This window comes from Ailuropoda melanoleuca, chromosome 2, assembly GCF_002007445.2.
Source record: "Ailuropoda melanoleuca isolate Jingjing chromosome 2, ASM200744v2, whole genome shotgun sequence".
Lineage (NCBI taxonomy): Eukaryota > Metazoa > Chordata > Mammalia > Carnivora > Ursidae > Ailuropoda > Ailuropoda melanoleuca.
Window position 1 is genome coordinate 173774779 of NC_048219.1, and position 22026 is coordinate 173796804.

A 22026-nucleotide genomic window follows, 5' to 3' on the forward strand; every position below is an offset into this window, starting at 1 on the left:
AACAGGAGAGCTGAGTTAGAAGGAGAGATCTATGTCTATTCAGGAAATTACAACGATAGTCCAAGCAGCACCTGATGACATTAGAATACGTGATGAAAATATTGTCTTGATTTCCTTTTTCTAATTGTCATGCACGTCTATGTCACACATTCAGGCATAGTTGTGTGGAAGTCTGGCATGGTAATCATGTGTAGTTGTATGGCACTCTCACATAGATTTTAGCATGTAAGTGTCTGAGAACTAAGAACGAAGTTTGCTTATCTCTTGGGGGCATCACTTAGTATTGCCCATTGATGGGAGAAATGAAACAATCACAACATGTGAGGCAGTTGTTCATTCATCATGAAGTGACCCCAACAGCTGATATTGTGGGTATCTTTTCCAGGCATGCGGTGGCTGCATCATCTCAGTTGGGGGTCAGATTCCAAACAATCTGGCAGTCCCCCTGTACAAGAATGGTGTCAAGATTATGGGCACGAGCCCTCTGCAGATCGACAGGGCTGAGGATCGCTCCATCTTCTCAGCTGTCTTGGATGAGCTGAACGTGGCTCAGGCACCCTGGAAGGCCGTTAACACTTTGGTAAGGAGAGAAACACGTGTCTCTTTTTAATGTTCGCTTTTGAAGAGTTGTAACTTGAATGTTAACTACTGCAACTGTTAACTGCAGGGCAGGCAGAAGGCACTTACGCTCAGTGACTTTATTTTAAAGTTGGTATATTTCCATGATTGCAGTTAAATGCTGGTTATAAATTGGTAAGAGTATTCTCATTAAGATTTGGACAATGAAAAACGTTCAAACTATTTTTGAGCTTGATTGATATTTACAATTAGAAACTGGGAATTTTATATGTTTCAATGTCCAATTTACATTTTAATGGTGTCTTTTGAGAGAAAGAATAAAAAGAGTTGTGTTACCATTTGTTCTAAAGATGCCTTTCTGCAGTTCTATTGAGTATTTTAAACTATTCATGCACTTTTTTGTTGTTGTTTCTATTAATTAGAATGAGGCACTGGAATTTGCGAAGTCTGTGGGCTACCCCTGCTTGTTGAGACCTTCCTATGTTTTGAGGTAATATATTGTTTTCCCAAGGTAATGATTTAAAAATCAGGAGATACAGAACTGCATGCTGTATGCTAATAGCACTTGGCTTTGATGTGTAATAATTTGTAAATCCGTCCACAGCCCCCAAACCAAGATGGCCAGAGTGGGGACCTATGCATGGTCCTTCAGCTTACCGCTCTTCTTTCAGAGGGTGGCAATAAGAGTCCACAGTCCTCCATCTTAGAAGAAGGCTTAGGGCATCTCATTTCCAAACTGAGGGAGGATAGTTTTAAATTAGATAAAAGAGCAATTTAAAAAACCCGAAAAACAAAATCAAAACAAACCTGGGCCATCTCTTTCCAGTATCTGTTTTCTAGTCAGCAGAAATGGCAGCTTATCTCTGACTGTTGTCTGCACCTTCCGATGATGCCTCTGGTTTGCATTTTTGAGTTTTTGAGATCACATTTTTTAATAGATGAGTTATAATGATGAGGGACAGGGACAGTGAGGATCTTTTATATTAAACTTTGAAACAAAGTTCTATCATCAAAGGAGAAGTTGTGAATTATCACTTACTCTCTTCAGATGTTACCACATGTAAGGAACGACTTCACTGAATAGGGGATAATAAGAGAAACACAATTTGCTGTGCACAATTTGGAAGTGTAAATGGAATTTGAGATGGGATCCTTTAAAATAATGAAAAATTTGAAATGAGGTGGAAAACTTTCCTTTTTATTTAAATGACATTTTGTGTAAATCACTGTCAAATAATACTGCTTCTTTGAGGTATTAATGTAAGTTAATTCAAACAACACACAGACATTTAAGGGAGGGTTGCAGAAAGCAGCTTGGACTATTGTGCTTCCTTTCTCATCTCTGCAATCTGTCTCTTTGTTCCAGTTTCCTATGCTGTGAATTATAAATGGCATTGACTTAGCCTTCCTGTATTAAATAAATGAAGACATTGAAAGCTCCTTATGCAAAATTATGTAATAGAGTAGAAAAGGTAAAGAAAATGCCACTTTTTAAAAAGAAGTGGAAAGTAGAATTTTTTCCCTTATTTTTCCCTCCTCTTATTCCTCCTTCTTTCTTCCCTTTCCCATCTCATTTTGAAAATATCAAAATTCAGCATAAACTGCTATCAGCATTCTTTCTCAAACAATTAATAAGAAGGACACAATTGAATACCTTTCAGTCAGATACTGAACATTATATTTGCAAATGTTACTAAAATTTTTATTCTTTTGTAACCTGGCTGGTAGTAGGATGACCTGCTTTGTCAGCAGACCTGTGGATTAAGATCAACCATTGTCAATGACCTCTGAGGAAACAGGGTAGGAATAGCTAGATCCTGGGGCACGTGGGTGGAGCAGTTGGTTAAGAGTCTGACTCTTGATTTTGGCTCAGGTCATGATCTCAGGGTCCTGAGATCAAGTCCTGTGTCAGGCTCCACACTTAGCAGGGAGTCTGCTTGAGATTCTCTCCCTCTGCCCTTCCCCACATGCTCTCTCCCTTTCTCTTTCTCTCTCAAATAAATAAATAAATCTTAAAAAAAAAAAAAGAATAACTAGATCCTAGGATGCATCTTGTTAAGGTTTAAGAATTACCTGGAACCAGCAGAGTGAAAACACAAAATCAGAAGGGACAAACTTTGGGATACTGCTATCTCTATAGCTATGTGGTTCTCGTTGGACATAATCAGAGCTCTCACCCCCAGTTTGGATGACTCTTTACTTTGGTTGATTGTGCTGGTGATTAAGTGGAGTAAAGACTCAATTTAGAAAAAAGCATCTTCTTACTCAGTCCAGACTAAAACTAGAGGTTGCCTGAAACTGTTCTGAGAAGCAATCAAGTCTAATATGCTTTTCTTCCTAAGTGGTGAAAGAAACTTACCTGTCTTCCTCTTCTTTCCAGTGGCTCGGCCATGAATGTGGTGTTCTCTGAGGATGAGATGAAAAAATTCCTGGAGGAGGCCACTAGAGTCTCTCAGGTAGTGTCCGATTTCCTCCTGGTGACTTTTACTTCTGTTAATGGCTACCTTATTTCATATGTTTTTCTTTTCACACTATGTTAGGATGCTTCCCCCCTTTTTTTCCTACTCAGTAGTCTCCTATATATGGGAATAAGAAAACTCAAATGCATTTAATTGTGTTTAGATCCTTAGTGTTAGTGGAAGAAGAAGACAAGTGCATATTTGATCACAACATTGATCTGGTTTTAGACTCCAGGAGTTAGGCTGGATAAGCATCCTTGTCTGTTCATAAGTTAGATGTTGTTCAAGTTATCCCTGGGGTTCCCAGCCTCAAGGACTGCCTAACCAAGCTCATCACGTATCAGTGAGGGCTTTCCTGGTTTTTAATTCTCACACTTGGAGAGACTTTGCCTCAGTCAACCCTGCAATTTTAATAGTAAACCCCTTTGTTCACCTATTGACTTTTTTTCATTTTGGTACATTCCGTTTGTCAGTTAATAAAAATGCTTATAATTTTGTGGTGATTCAACCACCTTCCTCCATTGCCCTCAGCTTTTACTTTCTCCTTAGGTATTACCTCAGTGTGATCCATTTAAGATTTACCCAGTGAGGTTATTGATCTGCAGACCTTGTACTATAAAGGATGAAAGTAATGTTTTCCTTTTAAAAGCTTTCAAAAGCTTGGGTTTTTTTTTTTTTAAGAGAGAGAGAGAGAGAAAGCACAACTCATAGAGCAGAGTTTGATGTTAGGCAAGTGGAATTTGGAGGGAGCTAAAGAGTGAAGTCAGAAGCATTTCAAAGAAGAAGAAAGAGCGTGGACTGTTCCTGCTCAGGAAGCTAGACATCCCTTCTGTTTGGTGGTTGCTCCCCAGGACATTGAGTCAGTGAAGGGAGTGGATAAGGATAAAGGGTGAGAAAGACAGAGTGTAAAAAAAGAAAACCAAGTAGATTTTGAATTCCATTTCTGTGTGAAAGTCAGATAGCTGAGGAGGGAATCTCTACAGTTGGCCAGTTTTCATTAGTGTGGACTGGAGCAAGACACTGTCTTCTTCTCTATCTGACTTCCTGCCAAGGGTTCAGGCATGCCTCCCTTTTGAAAAACCAGTAGTTAGACCCAGGGGGCCTAACTGGGCTCCTGTAAGTGAGGGAACAGGTGTCCTCTCTTTTCTGTCTGGGACACTGGATCCCACATGGCCTCTACTCATAGGATAGTTTAAGGAATATATTTTTCTGCTTAGTATATGGATAGTAGAATTGCTACTGGACCAAAGTTTTATAATGGAGATGTCCTGAATGAGTACATTCTGATTCAAGCGTTTCCATCAAAATACAGCAGATTCTGGGATACTCAGTTCAGTGAATCTAGAATAAAATCAACCCTCATCAGTCATTCATCTATTTATGTATTCATTCATGTTTAGCACCTGCTATATAATGGCATTGTTCTCAGAATCAGGGGCTATACTCATACAAAGAGAAATACAGTCTGCTCTCACAGAGGACTCTCTTTACCAGGGATATCAGACTTCAAATAATTACAATGAGATATAATGAGCATTACAATAAGAAAATACAGGATGCTGAGGGTGAGTGTAAATGTATTGGGGTCCATCCATAAAGAAGGGCTTTTAAAATTAATTTAAAATGGTTGATTTAGAGTTAACTGGTTAAAAGGTTTACATTGTGGGTGTGAGTAGGAAGAAAGGACAGCACAGGTAAAGGTTCAAAGCTGAGAAAGAGAATAGGGTTTCTAGAAACTGATAAAATATTTAGTATATGGCTAGGACACTCCACATGGTGGAAGAGTAGATAGAGTAGGCAGGGAATTGATAAAGAGAACCTGGTCAGTTATAATGAGTTTGGGGCCAGACTGCATTCACGGAAAAGGATTAGGGGCTATTGCTATAGCTCAGGGTAGAGATGACAGCACCTTGGAGCAGAATAATGATTGTAAAGACAAAAAAGAAGTACATGTATTCTAAAATATTTAGAATGTTCATTGAAGGCAATTAGTGAGTGCGTAGAGGTAGAGGGTAAAAGAGTATCTGAAAAAGGATGACTCCTGAGCTTCTACCTTGGACAATTAGATGGATGGTGGTACCATTTATTAAAATTGGGAACATGAGAAGGAGAAATTTTAGAGATGGAAATAATATTTTTAACTTTTGACCTTTTGTGTAAGGTGCCTGTGAGAAATCCAAGTGCAGATGCTTCAGAAGCAGTGGGTTATACAGATTTTAAATTGGGAATCAAGGTCATGGCTGGTGATAGAGATGTACATATAGTTTCGGAAATAAATAGCATACCATTTTAGTTAGAGTTTTGAGAATGGAAGCAATCACCAAGGAGAGAGTACAGGGGAAGTGGAATAGCTAAAACAGAGATGAGAGGGATACCAGCACTTAAGGGCTGAGTAGAGGGAAAAGAACCATGAAGGAGCCTGAAAAAGAAGCAGGAAAAGATAGTTTATGGATATCAAAGGTAGAAAGTATTTTAAGAAGGCCAACAATGTATAATGTTGCAGAAATGTTGAAATTTATGAAGAAATTTTCTTTCTCAACATGGTTAAGGACTAGTTCATAGATTTGTTCAAATGGCCAGGATGGTGAATGCTGTCATTGCCCCACCAGATCCCTTTACCTGTGGAAGCACCTTCCCTAACTGTAGTGATAGTTGATAACACTTACCAGCTGTCCTTCTTCTGTGGGTAACTATTCTCAGTCAAATGAGAGCTTCATCAACAAGAAGGCAAGATCCCTCACCTCAGCACCACCCTCAAAACACTAGACAGTGAGTAAGCTTTGCCTCAAGGTGGGACTTACTCTGTGTTGCAGTTCATCCTCCAGAGACCCCTGTGGGGTAAAGCCAAATTCAGTCTCCATTGAGACCATAGACATACTAGCTTTTTCCTGTTGCACCATCCTACTTTTCCAACTCCGTCCATAAATCACTGAACAAGGATCCCTGTCTCAGGCTTGGCTAGAGAAGCTAAGACAGCTGGTAAGCTTTATTATTTTTTTTAAATCATGCTATTATCATCAAAATATAGAAAAAAATCCCATATAGATCTCAGCACAACTCCAGTAAGCCTGCTGCAGTAAACAACAGATATTTAAAGAAGAGGGAACAGAGATGGAAAGGAATCTTTTTTTTTCTTGGCTAATAAACTTGCATGTCCAGTAGGCTTTTGAAGAAAAGGACATATGGAAATTTGCCTCATTTAATAGAAGAGATATGCTTCTTTATGGCATAACACACTGGTTCTTTTGAATTTTCCACAAAATTCCTTTTGATTTCAAGTGTTCTACTAAAGGGGATAAGATATATTAAATTTAACACATATGCATGAGATGAGCTCCATGATAGTGGCCAAAAGGGGCTTGTGTTCAGAGGAAAAGGAGATGTCTAGAGAAGGCTTAGAGAAGCAGGTAGATTTTGTGCCAGGTCTTGAAATGTGAGTTGAGACTTGAATGAGAGAGCTGAGGAGAGAAAGTGGAGTGCGTGTGGGGGAGAGAGACATAGACACAGGGAAAAGCAGGGTCTGGTAAGAAAGCAAGTGGTGCGGTTTGCTAGTGGCTGGGGCTTCAAGGAGAAGAGATGCCTGAACCCTGGAGCTCTTCAGTCAACTGCTTCATTTCATCTGGAAAAAAGAAGCAATGGTCCAGGTGTGGAGGGCATCACTGCATTGTCATGAAGGAGCTGAGAGTGGGGAGAACTTCGAGAAGGAAAAGGGGCTAAAACAGCGGAGAAAGGAAGGATATTTTAAGATTAATAAAGAGAAATGCTGCAAATGCCATGCTTTAGAAATGGTTTAAGACATGTCGATTCCAAGGAACGGATTCCATCTTTGACCTAACAAAATCCAAACAAAATGAGATTCTCCTCCTAATTTCTTTCATAGTCTCCTGGAGAGAACTGACTTAAGAAATTGCAGCTTGGAAAAGATGAGTGTAGGAAGAGAGAAAGAACTTGAACCAAGAAAAATATAGTTATAAATAAAATAGAGAGCTATTCATAACTCTCCCCTTCGACCCTCTCTTTAGCGCCCTCTTTCCTCTCACTTGCTTAAAGGTCTGTATTTGACATCTCAGCACTCACATTCAGTTGACTGAGTACTCATGATTGAAGAAAGACCCTCTCCGCCTCACTGAGAGTGGAGAACGGCCTTGTCCTCACCCAGCAGATTGGCTACTGAGTTTGTGTAGCGTGTCGAGCATTGAGGTCTTTGCAAGTATTACACTGGGATGTACTGAAGGTATGCAATTTTACCTGACACTATACACACAATGTCAGCTAAGGGTTCTGCCCTTCTGTTTTCCTTGATGACAGGAACACCCAGTGGTGCTGACAAAATTTATTGAGGGAGCCCGGGAAGTGGAAATGGATGCTGTTGGCAAAGATGGAAGAGTGAGTGCTTTATCCCCACCTCCCAGATCCCTGACTTCCCATCATGTTTCTTTCTTTTCCCTGCCTTGGCAGTTTTGAAACACCACAGATTAGAGGTCATGATTTCTACAAAACAGGTCTCTAAAAATAGTGGACGAGTTGCTCAGTCCAAAAAATTTCAAATTCACTGACAACTTAGTTGATGTGTCATGGGTATCATATATCCTGTGTGTCATACTGTTAGAATTTCTCTTTGATGATATTCAAAATTAATTATCATCCTGTACTCATCATTCTTTTTGAATAGATTTTTCTCTCTCATTTTCTTTTGTCTGTGGGTTTCCTTTTATGTTTCAATGGGTATTATAAAAACATCCAATACTTGTCTTTCTGAAGTTCCTAATTGAATCCCTACTTTTTCTCCTCTCTTGATTTCCCAGCCTCCACTGTTTTATTGCATTAATAAAGACAAAACTAAACAAAGTAGGGTGGATAAGGATAATAACATAAAATTAGCTTACCAAATCACATCTTGTATTGCTCGTACAATGAATGCCTCCAACTTCAGGGAAAAATGAAAATGTGAAGAATGCTTTCCTTTAGCTTACTAGTTGTACTAATAAGGCATTTATGATTTATCTTGAAATATAGGGAGTTATGTTTTAGGGAGTCCATGTCATTTTATTTGCTTTAATGAAAAATTTTTAAAAACTGTCCTTCATTTTCTACTTTGTAGATATTTCAAAACACTACTGAAAATGTTAAATCTTTTTGGCTTTTTTGTCTTTCAGATTAACAGTTCAAAGTAAGGTTGTTTACATCTATCTATCTGTCTATCTATCTATCTATCTATCTACACACACACACACAGAGCAGTGATGACTTCTTACTACAGAATCATAAATCCTGAGTTTAAGCACCCTTAGAAATCATTTATTTCAACCCCACACCCCAAAGCATGAGAATTTTCTTCACAGCATCCCCAGAAAGTGGTCACTTATTTTCTGTTTAACAACTTTGATTAAACAGAGCACAGAAAGTTGTCAGATTGAAAGATGTCATTCATATATATATATATATATATATATGTGTGTGTGTGTGTATATATATATACACACATAAAGTCCGCTTCCTTAGAATTTTTTCACTCCTGATCTTCCGGCTTCCAGAATTGTAGAGCATATGTTTAATCTTTCCTCCTTTTCAACATTTTAAGTATTTGAGACTCAGGAATAAAATGAGAGGGATGTGATCATACCAATGTCAACGCGGAGAACGTAAGACTAGCCTAGAGACATTTGTGTTTTTTCAAATATAAAGCTGGTCTGCTGGCCCAATTTGGCTCCAACTTGCAGGATATGCTCTTAATCTAAGCTTCTCTCAGACATCAACCATTGCTCATCATCCTGGACTCCTTCTTTTGGAAATGTTCCAGGTTATTCACATAATTTTTAAATAGTCACACTCTGAAATGGACATAGTACGTCAGCTATATTATGATTTTTTTTTAAAGATTTTATTTATTTATTTGGCAGAGATAGAGACAGCCAGCGAGAGAGGGAACACAAGTAGGGGGAGTGGGAGAGGAAGAAGCAGGCTCATAGCAGAGGAGCCTGATGTGGGGCTCGATCCCAGAACGCCGGGATCACGCCCTGAGCCGAAGGCAGATGCTTAACCGCTGTGCCACCCAGGTGCCCCTATATTATGATTTTTTTCAGAGCTCGGTGGGAGTATTACCTCCCCATTTCTAGACACTATAAAAAAATTTGAATGCTTACTATGCACTAAATATCCACGTCAGATGCTGTGTATGTGTTCTCTCTTATCCTTACAAACATTCTATGAGACCGATACCGTTGTTAGTGCTGCCTTATCAGAAACCAACCCTGAATAGATAAAGTACCTTGCCCAGGTCACAGAGCTCGTAAGTGGTGGCAGGAGACTCAAATGTCACTCTGCTTTAAGTCATTTATAAATCTAATAAACAAATTATCTCTGCAATTTATTTAAGTCTTTTACAGTTACCCAATTATTCTCCCCAACTGTCAGCTTTATCATTTCCCAAAGACACACATACTGTTAGTGTTCAGGTTATGGTGATTGAGACCATAAACTTTGGAATGTGACAGATAAGGGCTTCAAATCTGTCTTGGCAATACAGTAGTCACATGCACTTGGGTTATTTCTTCTTATCTCGTGTTAGCTTCCTTACCTGTAAGAGAAGATTTTCTTCTTGCTTCCCCTTCTTTCTCAAATTTCAGTTTAAAAGTCTCTGGCTCTAGATCTTAAGTCTTCTTTCCGTCCACCTAAGTTTTAAATGCACCTTGCTAGATATTTACCTCACCCATCTTTTCTTTTCCAGTGTCTAAAACCTAACCTGGAAGGAAAAGATAGAGATCACTCCAGTGCCTCCCAAATGCTTTAGTTTCCTTTTTGTTCTTAAGTCAACATGGGTCAATTCAGTTGTCTTCTTCTCCTGATCTTACCCATTCTAATCAATGGAAGAGGGAGGTCAGCTCAGCCACTGTCAGCTGCCCCCGGGGGCAGTCTGTCACTGCATAGGGAGGAGGCGAAGGCCACATACAGGGCTTTATGCGGTCCTCTCACCAAGGACTCCTCAAAGGGACAGGTCAATGCTCCAGGCATCTGTTAGAATGCACTGGAGGGGGAGAAGGGGTGGGGGGCAGTGAGGGGGAGATGGGGCAGGGAGGCAGTAGGTGCATTGAAGTAGGTTTCTGACAACTCTTTTTAAAATCTTCTCTTGGCCAGGTTATCTCCCATGCCATTTCTGAACATGTGGAAGACGCAGGTGTCCACTCAGGAGATGCCACTCTAATGCTGCCCACACAAACCATCAGCCAAGGAGCCATTGAAAAGGTCATCATTTATCAAGAAAAGTGGAAGGGGAAAAAGCAAAGATAAAAACAATTTTTTTAACTAGGTAGCAATGTAGGACATGCCGCAGGTGAAATGTAATTATGAGGGGAACTTTCTTGCTCTGAGTCTGCTGGGTATTTTAGAGAAAACAATTTCCTTCCTACCCTTTTGAGCCACTTGGTTGTATGCTAGTGTGGTGGTTCTTGAACCTTAGTGGTGGTAACAACCTGGGGAACTTGCTAAAATCTACAGATTGTTCGGACTCAGTAGTTCTGAGCAGGGCCCCCAAATTTGCATTTTTGACAAGTCCCCAAGTGATGTTGTTGCTGTTGATCTGGGGACCCCATTTGGACAACACTGCTGCAGATGATTCTAATGTTTGAGAGCCACTTAGGTGAGCAGCATATAAACCCATGCTTCTCAATTAGAAGCGGGTATATAGCAGTCACGTAGGAAACTTCTGGAACCTATGTTTTCAGTATCCACCTTTACCCTCATCTCAAACCAGCACTTTCTGATATGTCTCTTTCAACCTCTCTTTTGGAATCATTGCCTTAAAGACCTTCCCAAGAATGATGCCTCAGTATTCAGTATGCACTGCTAGGCAGTCTCAGAGACCATCATCTTAAATAATTCATGTGAATGTTCCTTTACTCTTTAGGTATGTTAGGTCAGGCTTGGCTTTTTCAGTGAGCCTTACCAATAATCCTGCCATCTGAATCTAAGTAGGCCTGTCTGTCTGGCTGTACATTGGGCTGGATTCTGAAGGTCTTACCTTGTTCTAGATGTGAAGGTAGCAGGATATGTCGTAACACCAGCTGCCTGAGAGAACAACATCCCTGGACTTGAAGTGTGCTTTAGTTGATCATGTTGGTATAAATGACCTCAAGAACTCAGATTTTTCCAAATCTCTCAGAGTTTGATGTGCCGTGGACTCTACTCCCTTTTATAACCAATTAAGTTGCCAAATCACTGTTGTAAAAGCAATGAATGAGGAGCTCTTGTTTCCTGCTGTCAGAGGCCCCTCATTGTATGGGTACCTTCTGGCTCTGGTTGGATGTAGGGATTTGTATATATGACATGCAGAGCCTCCCGGCAAGGAAACATCATTTCTTTCTGACCGTAATATCTACCCAGGTAGAGTCCAGGGCAGCAGAAAAGCACATCAAAGCAGTCTCCCTGGTAACTTTGCAGTGCCGAGTCATTTCCGGGCCTGCTCTTCTCAGCAGTGGGTCATGCAATTGATAGGAAGTTTGGACTGCTTCAGCACCTGGGCTGAAAGACTTCCATTTAGCCCTCCGAGTAAAACCAGAGTATACAACGGCAGGTAGATAGGGACATTTGGCAGAAAGATACTTTTGTAAAGTTATTTATTCTTTTCCTTGCTAGTCTGTTACGAATATTTAGTACGTATTATTATTTTGTTGATAGATACCTGCTAGTGGCTTCTATTGTTATTTTTATTATTGCCATTATGACTTCTTATTATTAGTGGAGGTGTAGCTCTCTGTCAAGAGATTAAAGAAATCTAAGTTTGAGGTGTTTTCTTTGCGCTTTCTAACCAAGGTATGCTCTGTAGCGCTGTGTCATTGTCCTTTTGATCTAGGTGAAGGATGCTACCCGGAAGATTGCAAAGGCTTTTGCCATCTCTGGCCCATTCAACGTCCAGTTTCTTGTCAAAGGAAATGATGTCTTGGTAAGAAATGCCAAGGTGCTTGAGAGGACACCGCGCTGTGTTAGGTGATGTTGGTTTGCGTCCCTTTGGACGTCTGTGAGCACAGACGGAGCAGCTGAGACTCCTGCAGCTGTTCGTGTCTGAGCGTGAGGTGTTGCACAGTGCATAATGCCTGCCTTGTTTGAAGACAGAGGCCCTTGGTGGCACTGCCATGTCAGTCACAGTCATGTAAAGCACTCTGATCCACTGGAAAGAGGATCGCTGTCTGCCATCTACGGTATAGTATAGATGTATACAATGTATGATTGTTGTACATATTCAGATTACTTTATGATAGTCACTATAGTGACTATATAGTAATCATACATTGTCTACACTGAAGTTCTAGATACTATTTACATACAAAAAAACGTTAAATCAACTAAGCTAGTCTTAATTAATTTAGTCTATTTAATGTAACCAATCAGTAACCAGTATTGGTTTAGCAGCCTCTACTATGTGAAATCATATGGTGGCAATAAAGTCGTATAAACCACAGTCTTTGCTCTCAAAGATACTCAATTTGGTGAGGACTGGGAAGACGACTTTGTAGACAACTGTTAACATAAGTTAGAATATAATAGCTGCTGGGAGGAATGAACAAATACATGGTATTGGAGTCGCAGAACAGAGAGAGCATATCTATGAGCGTGTGTGTGTGCACGTGTACACAGACATGTGCATTGTGTGTGCCTGAGCATGTATTTGAGTGTCATATACCTGGTTTGGGGTGGGTTTCAAGGGAGATTTTGTATTTTAAGCTGTATCTTAAAGAATGGCTGGGATTTTGATAAATAAAGGAAGGTAGAGAGGACATTACACATAGAACATCTAAGAGAAAATTTGGCACGTTTTAGGAGAGAACGACTAGTTCAGTTTAGCAAGATCATTTTTCTAGGGAAATAATGCAAGGCAAGCTTGGAAAGTAAAATTGTAAAATTGGGGTCAGGGAAACGGTACAAGATAACATAGAGAGATATATCGAGGCAAGAGAATAGAAAGCCTTCAAGGACCGGACTTTCATCTGATGGCCCGTGGAAACCCCATGAAGGCTTTTCGGTAGGGATGTGGCATTATCTGAGTTCTGCATTAAAATCTATCAGTCATGTGTGGGGATGAAATTGTGGAAAATGGATGGAAGAAAGTCAGAATTCAGAGATACCAACTAACAGCGACATTCAGCAAGAACTCAGGTGACAGGGAGACTATTAGTACGGTGTCACTGGCTCTCACCATCCTTTCTCTTTTTTTAAATTTTGTTATCTGTCCAGGTGATTGAGTGCAACCTGAGAGCTTCTCGATCCTTCCCCTTTGTTTCCAAGACACTGGGGGTGGACTTCATTGATGTGGCCACCAAGGTGATGATTGGAGAGAGCATTGATGAGAAACCTCTTCCCACATTGGACAATCCCATAATTCCTGCTGACTATGTTGCAATTAAGGTAACATTTAAAAATATCTATTAGTCATTTTTCTAAGTCTCAAGGAAATTAAAGGAACAGTTTTTCATCAAAAATAATCCTGAGGGTCACCTGGGTAGCTCAGTTGGTTAAGCATCTGCCTTTGGCTCGGGTCATGATCTCAGAGTCCTGGGATCAAGTCCTGCACTGGGCTTCTTGCTTATCAGGGACCCTGCTTCTCCCACTGCCTGCTGCTCCCCCTGCTTTTCTCTCTCCCACACACACAAATAAATTAACAAAATCTTTAAAAAAAATAATCTTGGGGGTGCCTGGCTGGCTCAGTCAGTAGTAGAGCATGTGACTTGATCTGGGGGTCATGAGTTCAAGTCCCACATTGGGGGCTTACTTGAAAAAACTTAAAAAAAAAAGTAAAAATTTTTGATACTTCATGCACCTTCTAACTAAAGTGCTGGACTAGGGATTTACGATGTTTCCTTTGAATAATGCACAAAGGCATTTTATATGACTTTTTATCCATTTCAAAAATAACAAAAAAAAACATTTAGAATCACATAACTTCAAAACCAACTAGCGGAGTCAATTGTAAGCTATGTGCATGTGACTGATGCCTGGTGGTGTCGGTTTAGTTGGTAAACAGAAATTCTGGATATATTTTGTTGAGATAAGGCTTGAATTGTGCCCCTTTGGAATTGTGCCAACACTTCAGGAATGCATGGATCTTGTAAAAGTGTTACCCTGCGGTGTCACTTAAATTCTAACTACCTTGGTCACCTTGCTTAGATCCTATTTTCTTCAGCAGCACAGTTTTTCCACTTGAAGAGTTGAAATAGCGGTTGCTATTCACGGTGGTGCCATGAAGGAAATGACATTGATGGCACCTTTATGAGGATTGATCAGAAAAGTTCAAGATTTGCTCACTAATTTCCAATACAGATGTATATTTCTGGTACTACCGTAATCATAAAGCCATCGTGCTCTTCTCGCTGCCTCAGTATATCCATGCACAGAGTATTTATAATTATGATCTTTAACTACTTCATGGGGCAAGCATGAGGATTCGTGAGATACTATATAAAATATATTTGAATATTTTAGAAGCATAAGATGGAATCAGTTTATATTGTGTGATGTATTTATGTGACATCATATATTTTGGATGCCTTCAAAAGATTTCCATTCCTATTTATACTCGTGACCTCAATCATAATTGTATTATAGCTGAGACTTTTATAGTGGAACTTTAAGTTGAAGCTATAAATAAAAAAAATTATCTATCATATTTAACTTAATAATTTAGGATGACTTGGATTTTATAGGGCATTGAGATGGAATGTCACTTGTTATATTGGGGAAGGCTGGCACTTTATTCCTTGAGACTACAACACAACATAAATTGTTAAAGCTTTCAGTGGGAATTATACATAGGTAAAAAAAAAAATACATAGGATTTCTTTGTTTGAGACCAATACGTAGAAGGCCCTGAAAAATATTTTCCACTGGAAATTCTATGTATACATTTCAAATTCATGTTTCTGAATTCATAGACACAGAAATATACACACACATATATGTGTGTGAAACAATATCCAACTAAAAACAGTATTGATGGATAGATATGCATTTTTCAAAATGCACTGTATCTTCCAGTTTATTTCTTTCCTAGTTATCATTGTATATGAATCTTGACTTTTTGTAAAAGAATGACTTCTTTATAGTTAGTCTTAACATAGAGCTCGTGAGGTAGGTGGACATCCACAGATGAGAGCACAGAAAAGCGAGAGTGCAGAAATGTATGGTAACTTGACTAAGGATGACCTCGTGAAATGACCCCGAGCTAGAACTCCGAGGATCACTTCGAAGGGTGCCAGGATCAAAGGAAGAAGAGTCCACACTGGACAAATGGAGAGATGCGAGAAACAAGCATTTGGTTCTTCATGAATTGCACTGATAAAATAAATGAAAAAGAAACGCTCCTCTCTATGTTCTAGTTCACATGAAAGTTCTGGGCAAAAGTGTTCCCAAGCAGAATGTTTTTCAAAGCTTTTTAAGAGGTGTCAACAACAGTTTAATGTCTCAGAAGTCAGCTTACAGACAGACATTTCTGGCATGGTTGCCTGTTCCAAGTTCAAATGATCAGAAAAAGAAGAGGAATGTTTCCAAAGCCTACCAAGAAAAAAATGTGTTTGAACTCTGTGCTTGGGGAGACCAGTGCCCAGTAGACTTTGTTTGAAACCACTCCAATAAGAATATGTGTAGGCCAGATTAGAAACACTGGCCTAGACTGGTCACAGGGGCCCTATTTACAGAAATAATTTGTGATTATTTAACCCAAGTTTTTGGCCAAGAGCTCAAGAAGTTCTTGGAACAGAGTTTTAAAGCTATTTTTCAAGTCAGATGCTTGAACCAAAGAGATTTTTTATGTGTCTACCATAGCCTAAATGAATCCTGTGAGAGATGGTTCACTAAATATATTTATCCTCTCTTATTCCTTTTATACCTTTCTCTCACAAATTTTTCCTCCCCATTATTTCTGACAGGCTCCAATGTTTTCCTGGCCCCGGTTGAGGGATGCTGACCCCATTCTGCGTTGTGAGATGGCTTCCACCGGAGAGGTAACTAGTTAATGGTCCATGAACGCTTTCATTAAATCTACTTTGAAATCTATGGTTTTATGATCTGAGTATAATACAGTAAGTAAGTTATTAAGTATTAAGGGGGAACACAAACTTCTGTTATCAGAGTAAGTCTGAAAGGAGGATTAAGGATTTTGAACTAAAGAAAAATCTTATACTTTTGTGGACCAGAGTCTAAATTTTCACTTATATTTAACTTGTGAATCTAATGTTTGTGTTCCTAATTAATTTCCACATTACACATTGAGAACAGCTTCCAAAATATTTCCTTGGAAGTCTAAGTAAATATCTCCTGGATCTTTCTGTTTTATTTTAAGTTTTCATTTCAAGGTCTCTCTATAACAGCACTTCCCACCCCCACTCCCCTCAACCTCTTGCTACTGTGAAACTAAATCATTGGATTTTTATTAGCAATATGTAGAATGACTGTACAGCATTAGAAAGATCACGGACCTAAACATTGTGGAATCTGCAGATAAATGCAAAATCCCAAAACAACTTTCAAAGCAACGTCAACCTCCTGGGGATTATCTGAAACCTATAATGGGATTGGCCACTGGATGTCCCTCTTCACTTGTGTTGGAACTCTTGTCAGCTGAAGGTTTCTTTAAGAATGTGAACTGTGTTTCTTGTAGAGAGCTGTCAGATTCTAGAAAGTTCCCTACATGTCAGTGTCAGGACATTTTATGAATCACCCAGCCCTTGACAGACTTACTAGATACAACCTTCAGATTCTCATCAGTGCACATCAGAGTGGCAACATCGGACTGTGAGGCATCATTGTTTCCTCTTGCTATTAAGGAACACCTGAAAGGGGAAAATATTTAATTACAATAAATATGTGATATTTTATGTGGTTGCCTGGTTACAAGCAACATCTGTGATGAGAAGTCAAGTGAGACAGGAAGGCAGGCGTGAGGAATAAATGGCTATCTTGTTTGTATTTGGATTGACGATTGCCTTCTCTCAGCTGCTTTGCTGCTGCTTTTAATTTAATAGGTGAGAAAACCTAGCTTTAAAACGAGGGGCCTACATTATGGTTCTCCGCTGTTTAAGGAGATGCTCTTCAGGTTCATCTTGATCTCATGGTCACTTGGTAGCAGGGCTGTTTTCAGCATATCCAGGGTTCAGATCAGGGAGAGATGGGTTTTCCTCTGTGCTGTTTTCTCTAGTGTGGTAAACTTATTTGCACTGCCTATGTCCATTCTGCCTCCAGACATACATTATTGGAGTTGTTGAAATATGAAAATATGAAGGAATTAGAAGCTCAGCTCACCTTTGTTGTGATCTTTTTCAGAAGTATAGAGTTAATTTTTCTTCCATTATTAGAGTCATACTTCCAGGTGTCACTGAGTGTGATGTTACAAGATCTATTTCATAACTGAAATCAGAATAATAATTCTAGCTTAGGTGAAATCTCTTTGAAGAGACATTTTCAGTGTTCAAATGGCTTATTGTGGGGTTGGATAAACCTTTACCTTTTGATCTAGGTATGGGCTATTTTATTTTTTTAGTGGCAAGGTGGGGATGTTAGTCCTGAGCTTACTGGACTATCTGACTGTTTTCTATGTTTTTTGTAGAAAACTGCTGAAACCTTCTGTGTGTTGTTGTATCTGTTTTATGGTGGGATTGCCTGGTCCTGTCAGAAAAATTTGGGTTTCATTAACTGAGGTTGATATTACTTAGGCTAGTTGGCCATTAATGGACCAAAGAAAGAGCTCACTATAGAATGAAAAGCAGCACGTAACGGTGGTTGGCTGAAGGTCATAGTCATGAGAACGTCCCTTTCACAATAAGGGAGTCCTTTGCTTAAAGAATGAATTTAGCCATCGGTGTTATTTACTATAATGTTGGTTCTGTACTGTGCCAAATGATGACATGCGTGGCAGAATCTATTCCCATCATGCTCAAATAGACCACTTGTTCTATAGTTACGGGGGCCATTTGACTTGTAGTTATCTAGTAGCACAATTACCCTAGCTGAAACTTCTGTGTATTCCAACAGTATGTGATAGTTTGGAATGGGTTTCTTTGTTTTTGTTTTTGTTTTACATAGGGCTGTGGTATTCAGAACTAGTAGCAGGGTATCTGGTTCATTTTATGAAAATTATTTAAAAGAAAAAAAGGTCCTTGATATTTTCATGGATTTCTCAGAAAGCTTTTTCATAAGCTGTACGAAATGACTCCTAACCAATTGATCAGCAGTTATGCATTTGTGCTACTGACCCATGAATTCACGCACTGTGGCATTGCGTATGTAACATAAACCGTTATTTAAACATTAAGTCATATTAACATTTGGTAACTCACCACATTATGGACCAGAAGCTGTGATTTGTATCCAAATAACTCACAGTAGAATCCAGTTATGTTGCTCCATGGAGTGTTGTTGGATAGAGAAAGAATTGCTTATTCATTCATTATGCTTAATTAAAAACATAAGATACATCTGCCCTGGCTGGCTTTTTAATCCCAGGATTCAGACTGCATGGTCTTTGGGCAACTCAATAAAATCTAGCAAAGGGGTCTATGAGTAAAGTGCTTTCCATTTGTATTTGTTTATCGGTAAGAGCTGTTGACTAGTATTTGCTTTTTATTTTATTTTTTAATTTATTCTAAACAGGTGGCTTGCTTTGGTGAAGGTATTCACACAGCTTTCCTAAAGGCAATGCTTTCCACAGGGTTTAAGATACCCCAGAAAGGCATCCTGATTGGAATCCAGGTAAGTGGTGTGTGGTTGCGTGCATGCCCCTGGGCACGTGCTAGGAGTGGCTGAGAAAGGACCTTAATTGTGGTATAAAAGAGGGGAGATTTGTTTTAAGCTCCACTAAAGAAAACAGCAACTAATAGAAAAAAATGGATGTTTGTTCTCTATATGTTCCCTGAGTTTTGCTTTTTCCATTGCAGCAATCAATACAAATAAGTGAATAAATAAAACGAACAGAAAGAAAAAGTCTCTAGTGAAAAGGCTATTTGTTCTGAAAAGGATTTAGGATGCCTTGAACAGGAATTTCTTCTATTTCTTGGTTATATCTTTCCTCTGTGCTCTCCTCTTAGTTCTTCCTCCTTAGTCCCTGAACATATGCTTTCCATAAAGTTGGGTCTCACCTCTTCTTTCTCTCTGTCTCTGTTTCTGTCTATCTCTTGGCTTTCCCCTTTGCCAGCTCATGTCTGTGGTATCCGCTGTCCTGTCCCTAACTGTCACCTTTAAATCTTCATCCTTGGTCATCCCATATTTCCAAGCATCTGCTGAATACCTCTATCTGGCTGTCTCAAATACAACACATCCCAGCCGAAGCTATATGATCCCTTCCTGACCTCTGTTCTTTCCTTCCTTACCTTCACTCATTCACATTTCAATTTCTACTATAGAACTTCCACAACTTATGGTGGGGTGATGCCTCAATAAACTTATCAAAAGTTGAAAATATCAGAAGTCAAAAATGCGTTTAACATACCTACCCTACCAAGCATCATGGCTTAGCATAGCCTACCTTAAATGTGCTCAGAACACTTTACGTCAGCCAACAGTGGGGCAAAATCATCTAATACAAAGCCTGTTTATAATAAAGTATTACATAGCTCATGTAATGTATTGAATGCTGTACTGAAAGCCCATGTTACAACAGAGCATCCTACCACATATCACTAGCCTGGGAAAAGATCAAAATTCAAAATTCGAAGTACAGTTGGTACTCACTGTGTATTGCCTTCACTATTGAAAAGCTGAGGTTGTTCAAGTCGAGGACCATTTGTAAATGTCAAAGATCCAAAGCTGAAGAAGACACAGGCATTACTTGAAGGATTTTCTCACTCCAGGATTGATTGAAAGCTCTTGAAGGGAAGTAGCTTAATGGGCTTAAGAAAGTTAGCAGAGCCCAGAGTATACTGGGGAGGTTCTTGAATAGCATTATTTGGTAAGTCTTCTAAGTCAAAGCAAGGTGAGATAATTATGAGAGAATACCTTTATACAATGAAAGGGGCATTATTGGTTATTATTGCACATCAAATGGAAATCTTAGGGCAAAAAGATAGTCAGGAAACTTCTATTACCCCTTGGAATAATTATTGCAAGAATGTACAGACTGTTCTGTTTATAGATTTCCTGAAAAATACTAAATGCTTTCCACCTGGTCATTCACTTACATTTAAGATTAGTAATTCTTGGGTCCTATAAAAACAATAGATGGCCTTAGATATCACCCCTGCTGTACTTTTAATAAGCTCAAACCCTGCATGGTTACATAAAAATCAATAAAAATATAATTAGAGCAGTACCGGGTATTCTCAAGCCTGTGGGTGATGATTATAGATATCATCTCATTAGGGTGTCTTAATATCAGCAGATTAGACTCTGGAGACTGGGTGGGTAGTGGCGTTGGAGAAGTTTCTGCAAAGAGCAACTGGGAATTTTGCTTCATAAAGGTGCCAAAAGGGAGTTGGAGAACAGTTAGAGCAGAGGCTAACAAGATGATGCAATTGTGAAGCTTAATGACAGTTTAGAGACACATCACACCATATGAGAGACTCATCATGTTATAAATGAGTATTAAGTATTATTAAGTCACAAGTGTGAGAGTATTTGCCCAACTTCTTTTTTTTTTTTTTTTTTTTTTTTAAAAGATTTTTTTAATTATTTATTTGACAGAGACAGAGACAGCCAGCGAGAGAGGGAACACAAGCAGGGGGAGTGGGAGAGGAAGAAGCAGGCTCATAGCAGAGGAGCCTGACGTGGGGCTCGATCCCATAACGCCGGGATCACGCCCTGAGCCGAAGGCAGGCGCTTAACCGCTGTGCCACCCAGGCGCCCCAATTGCCCAACTTCTAGTAATGGCTTAAAGTTTAATGTGAGACCTGGGGGCATTCAAGAGGAGTCTGTGCCCTTAACTTAGTTCCCGTCTTCACAACTAATCATAATAGTGCTAACATTTTAAAATACCAGTTTAAGAAGGCAGTGATGTATAAAATTGTGCCTTGTTTGGTTCTGGTGCTGCAGGAAATATTAAGCAAAAATTAATTCGATCCCTATGAAGTATTTGTGTGATTTTGGCATCAGTGAACAGAATTTTTTGCCTTATGCGTAGGAAAAAAAAAAGAGGGCTTTGTAGGGTAAAAAGAGTTTTCTTAAAGGAAGGAGGTTCTGCCCACTGAAGTTTTATCTTTCAGTACATTCTTTTTTAAAGAGGTCAGTATTGCAGCCGCTACATGAGTTCTTGCAAAGAACTTTTTACTTGCGTGTAATTGCACAATGTTAGGGCTTTAGATATGTGTCTATTTTAATTACAAAGTTAAAAAAGTATATTTAAAGAAATGTTTAAGGGATGCCTGCCTGGCTCAGTCGGTTAAGCGTCTGCCTTCCACTCAGGTCATGATCCCAGGGTCCTGGGATTGAGTTCCTCATCAGGCTCCCTGCTCAGCGGGGAGCCTACTGTTCCCTCTGCCTGCTGCTTCCCTGCTTGTGCTCTCTCCCTCTCACTCTCTCTTTGGCAAATAAATAAATAAAATCTTTTAAAAAATGAAAAATGTTTAATATAAAATTATATTTAATAAAATATTAGTAGCTGTGGTAGAATTGATCAGCAGAAGATGGACAAGAGTCACTTTCTGACCTACTCAGTGTGGGTGGCAAGGAAGAGCTGCCACTCCCAGCAGTTCAAGGACAGACTTTGTTACCATCTGGTGGATTTTCACTGAGAGTGACTTTTAAAAACGCATCATAAATTTAACTGAACAACATGACAGGATATACTAACTGGAGCGTTAATAGTTAGAAGACTCACTGGGTATCTTCCTAGATAGCATGGGACCAAATCTAACCCCAACCTTTTACCTAGGCTTCCTAGAAACTGTGGACAAAACAATTAAGGTTCCATATTTCATTTTATTTAACATGATTCAGTGTGGTCAGAATAATTCACGTAAACTCATTCAAATATATAAAGTCAGAAGTGAGAACGACCTAAAAAAGTACTCCTGAT

General features: G+C 39.3%; 1 protein-coding gene across 1 annotated transcript in view; it reads left to right on the top strand.

The window, feature by feature from the left end:
* CPS1 (carbamoyl-phosphate synthase 1) overlaps nucleotides 1–22026 on the top strand; it is a 130058-nt gene that overhangs the window by 98528 nt on the left and 9504 nt on the right. The window contains exons 26-34 of the mRNA XM_002922357.4: nucleotides 386–580; nucleotides 1002–1069; nucleotides 2960–3035; nucleotides 7347–7424; nucleotides 10173–10280; nucleotides 11887–11976; nucleotides 13266–13436; nucleotides 15953–16027; nucleotides 18672–18770. Coding sequence (XP_002922403.1) covers nucleotides 386–580; nucleotides 1002–1069; nucleotides 2960–3035; nucleotides 7347–7424; nucleotides 10173–10280; nucleotides 11887–11976; nucleotides 13266–13436; nucleotides 15953–16027; nucleotides 18672–18770 — 960 coding nt within the window. The remainder of the gene's footprint in view (nucleotides 1–385; nucleotides 581–1001; nucleotides 1070–2959; nucleotides 3036–7346; nucleotides 7425–10172; nucleotides 10281–11886; nucleotides 11977–13265; nucleotides 13437–15952; nucleotides 16028–18671; nucleotides 18771–22026) is intronic.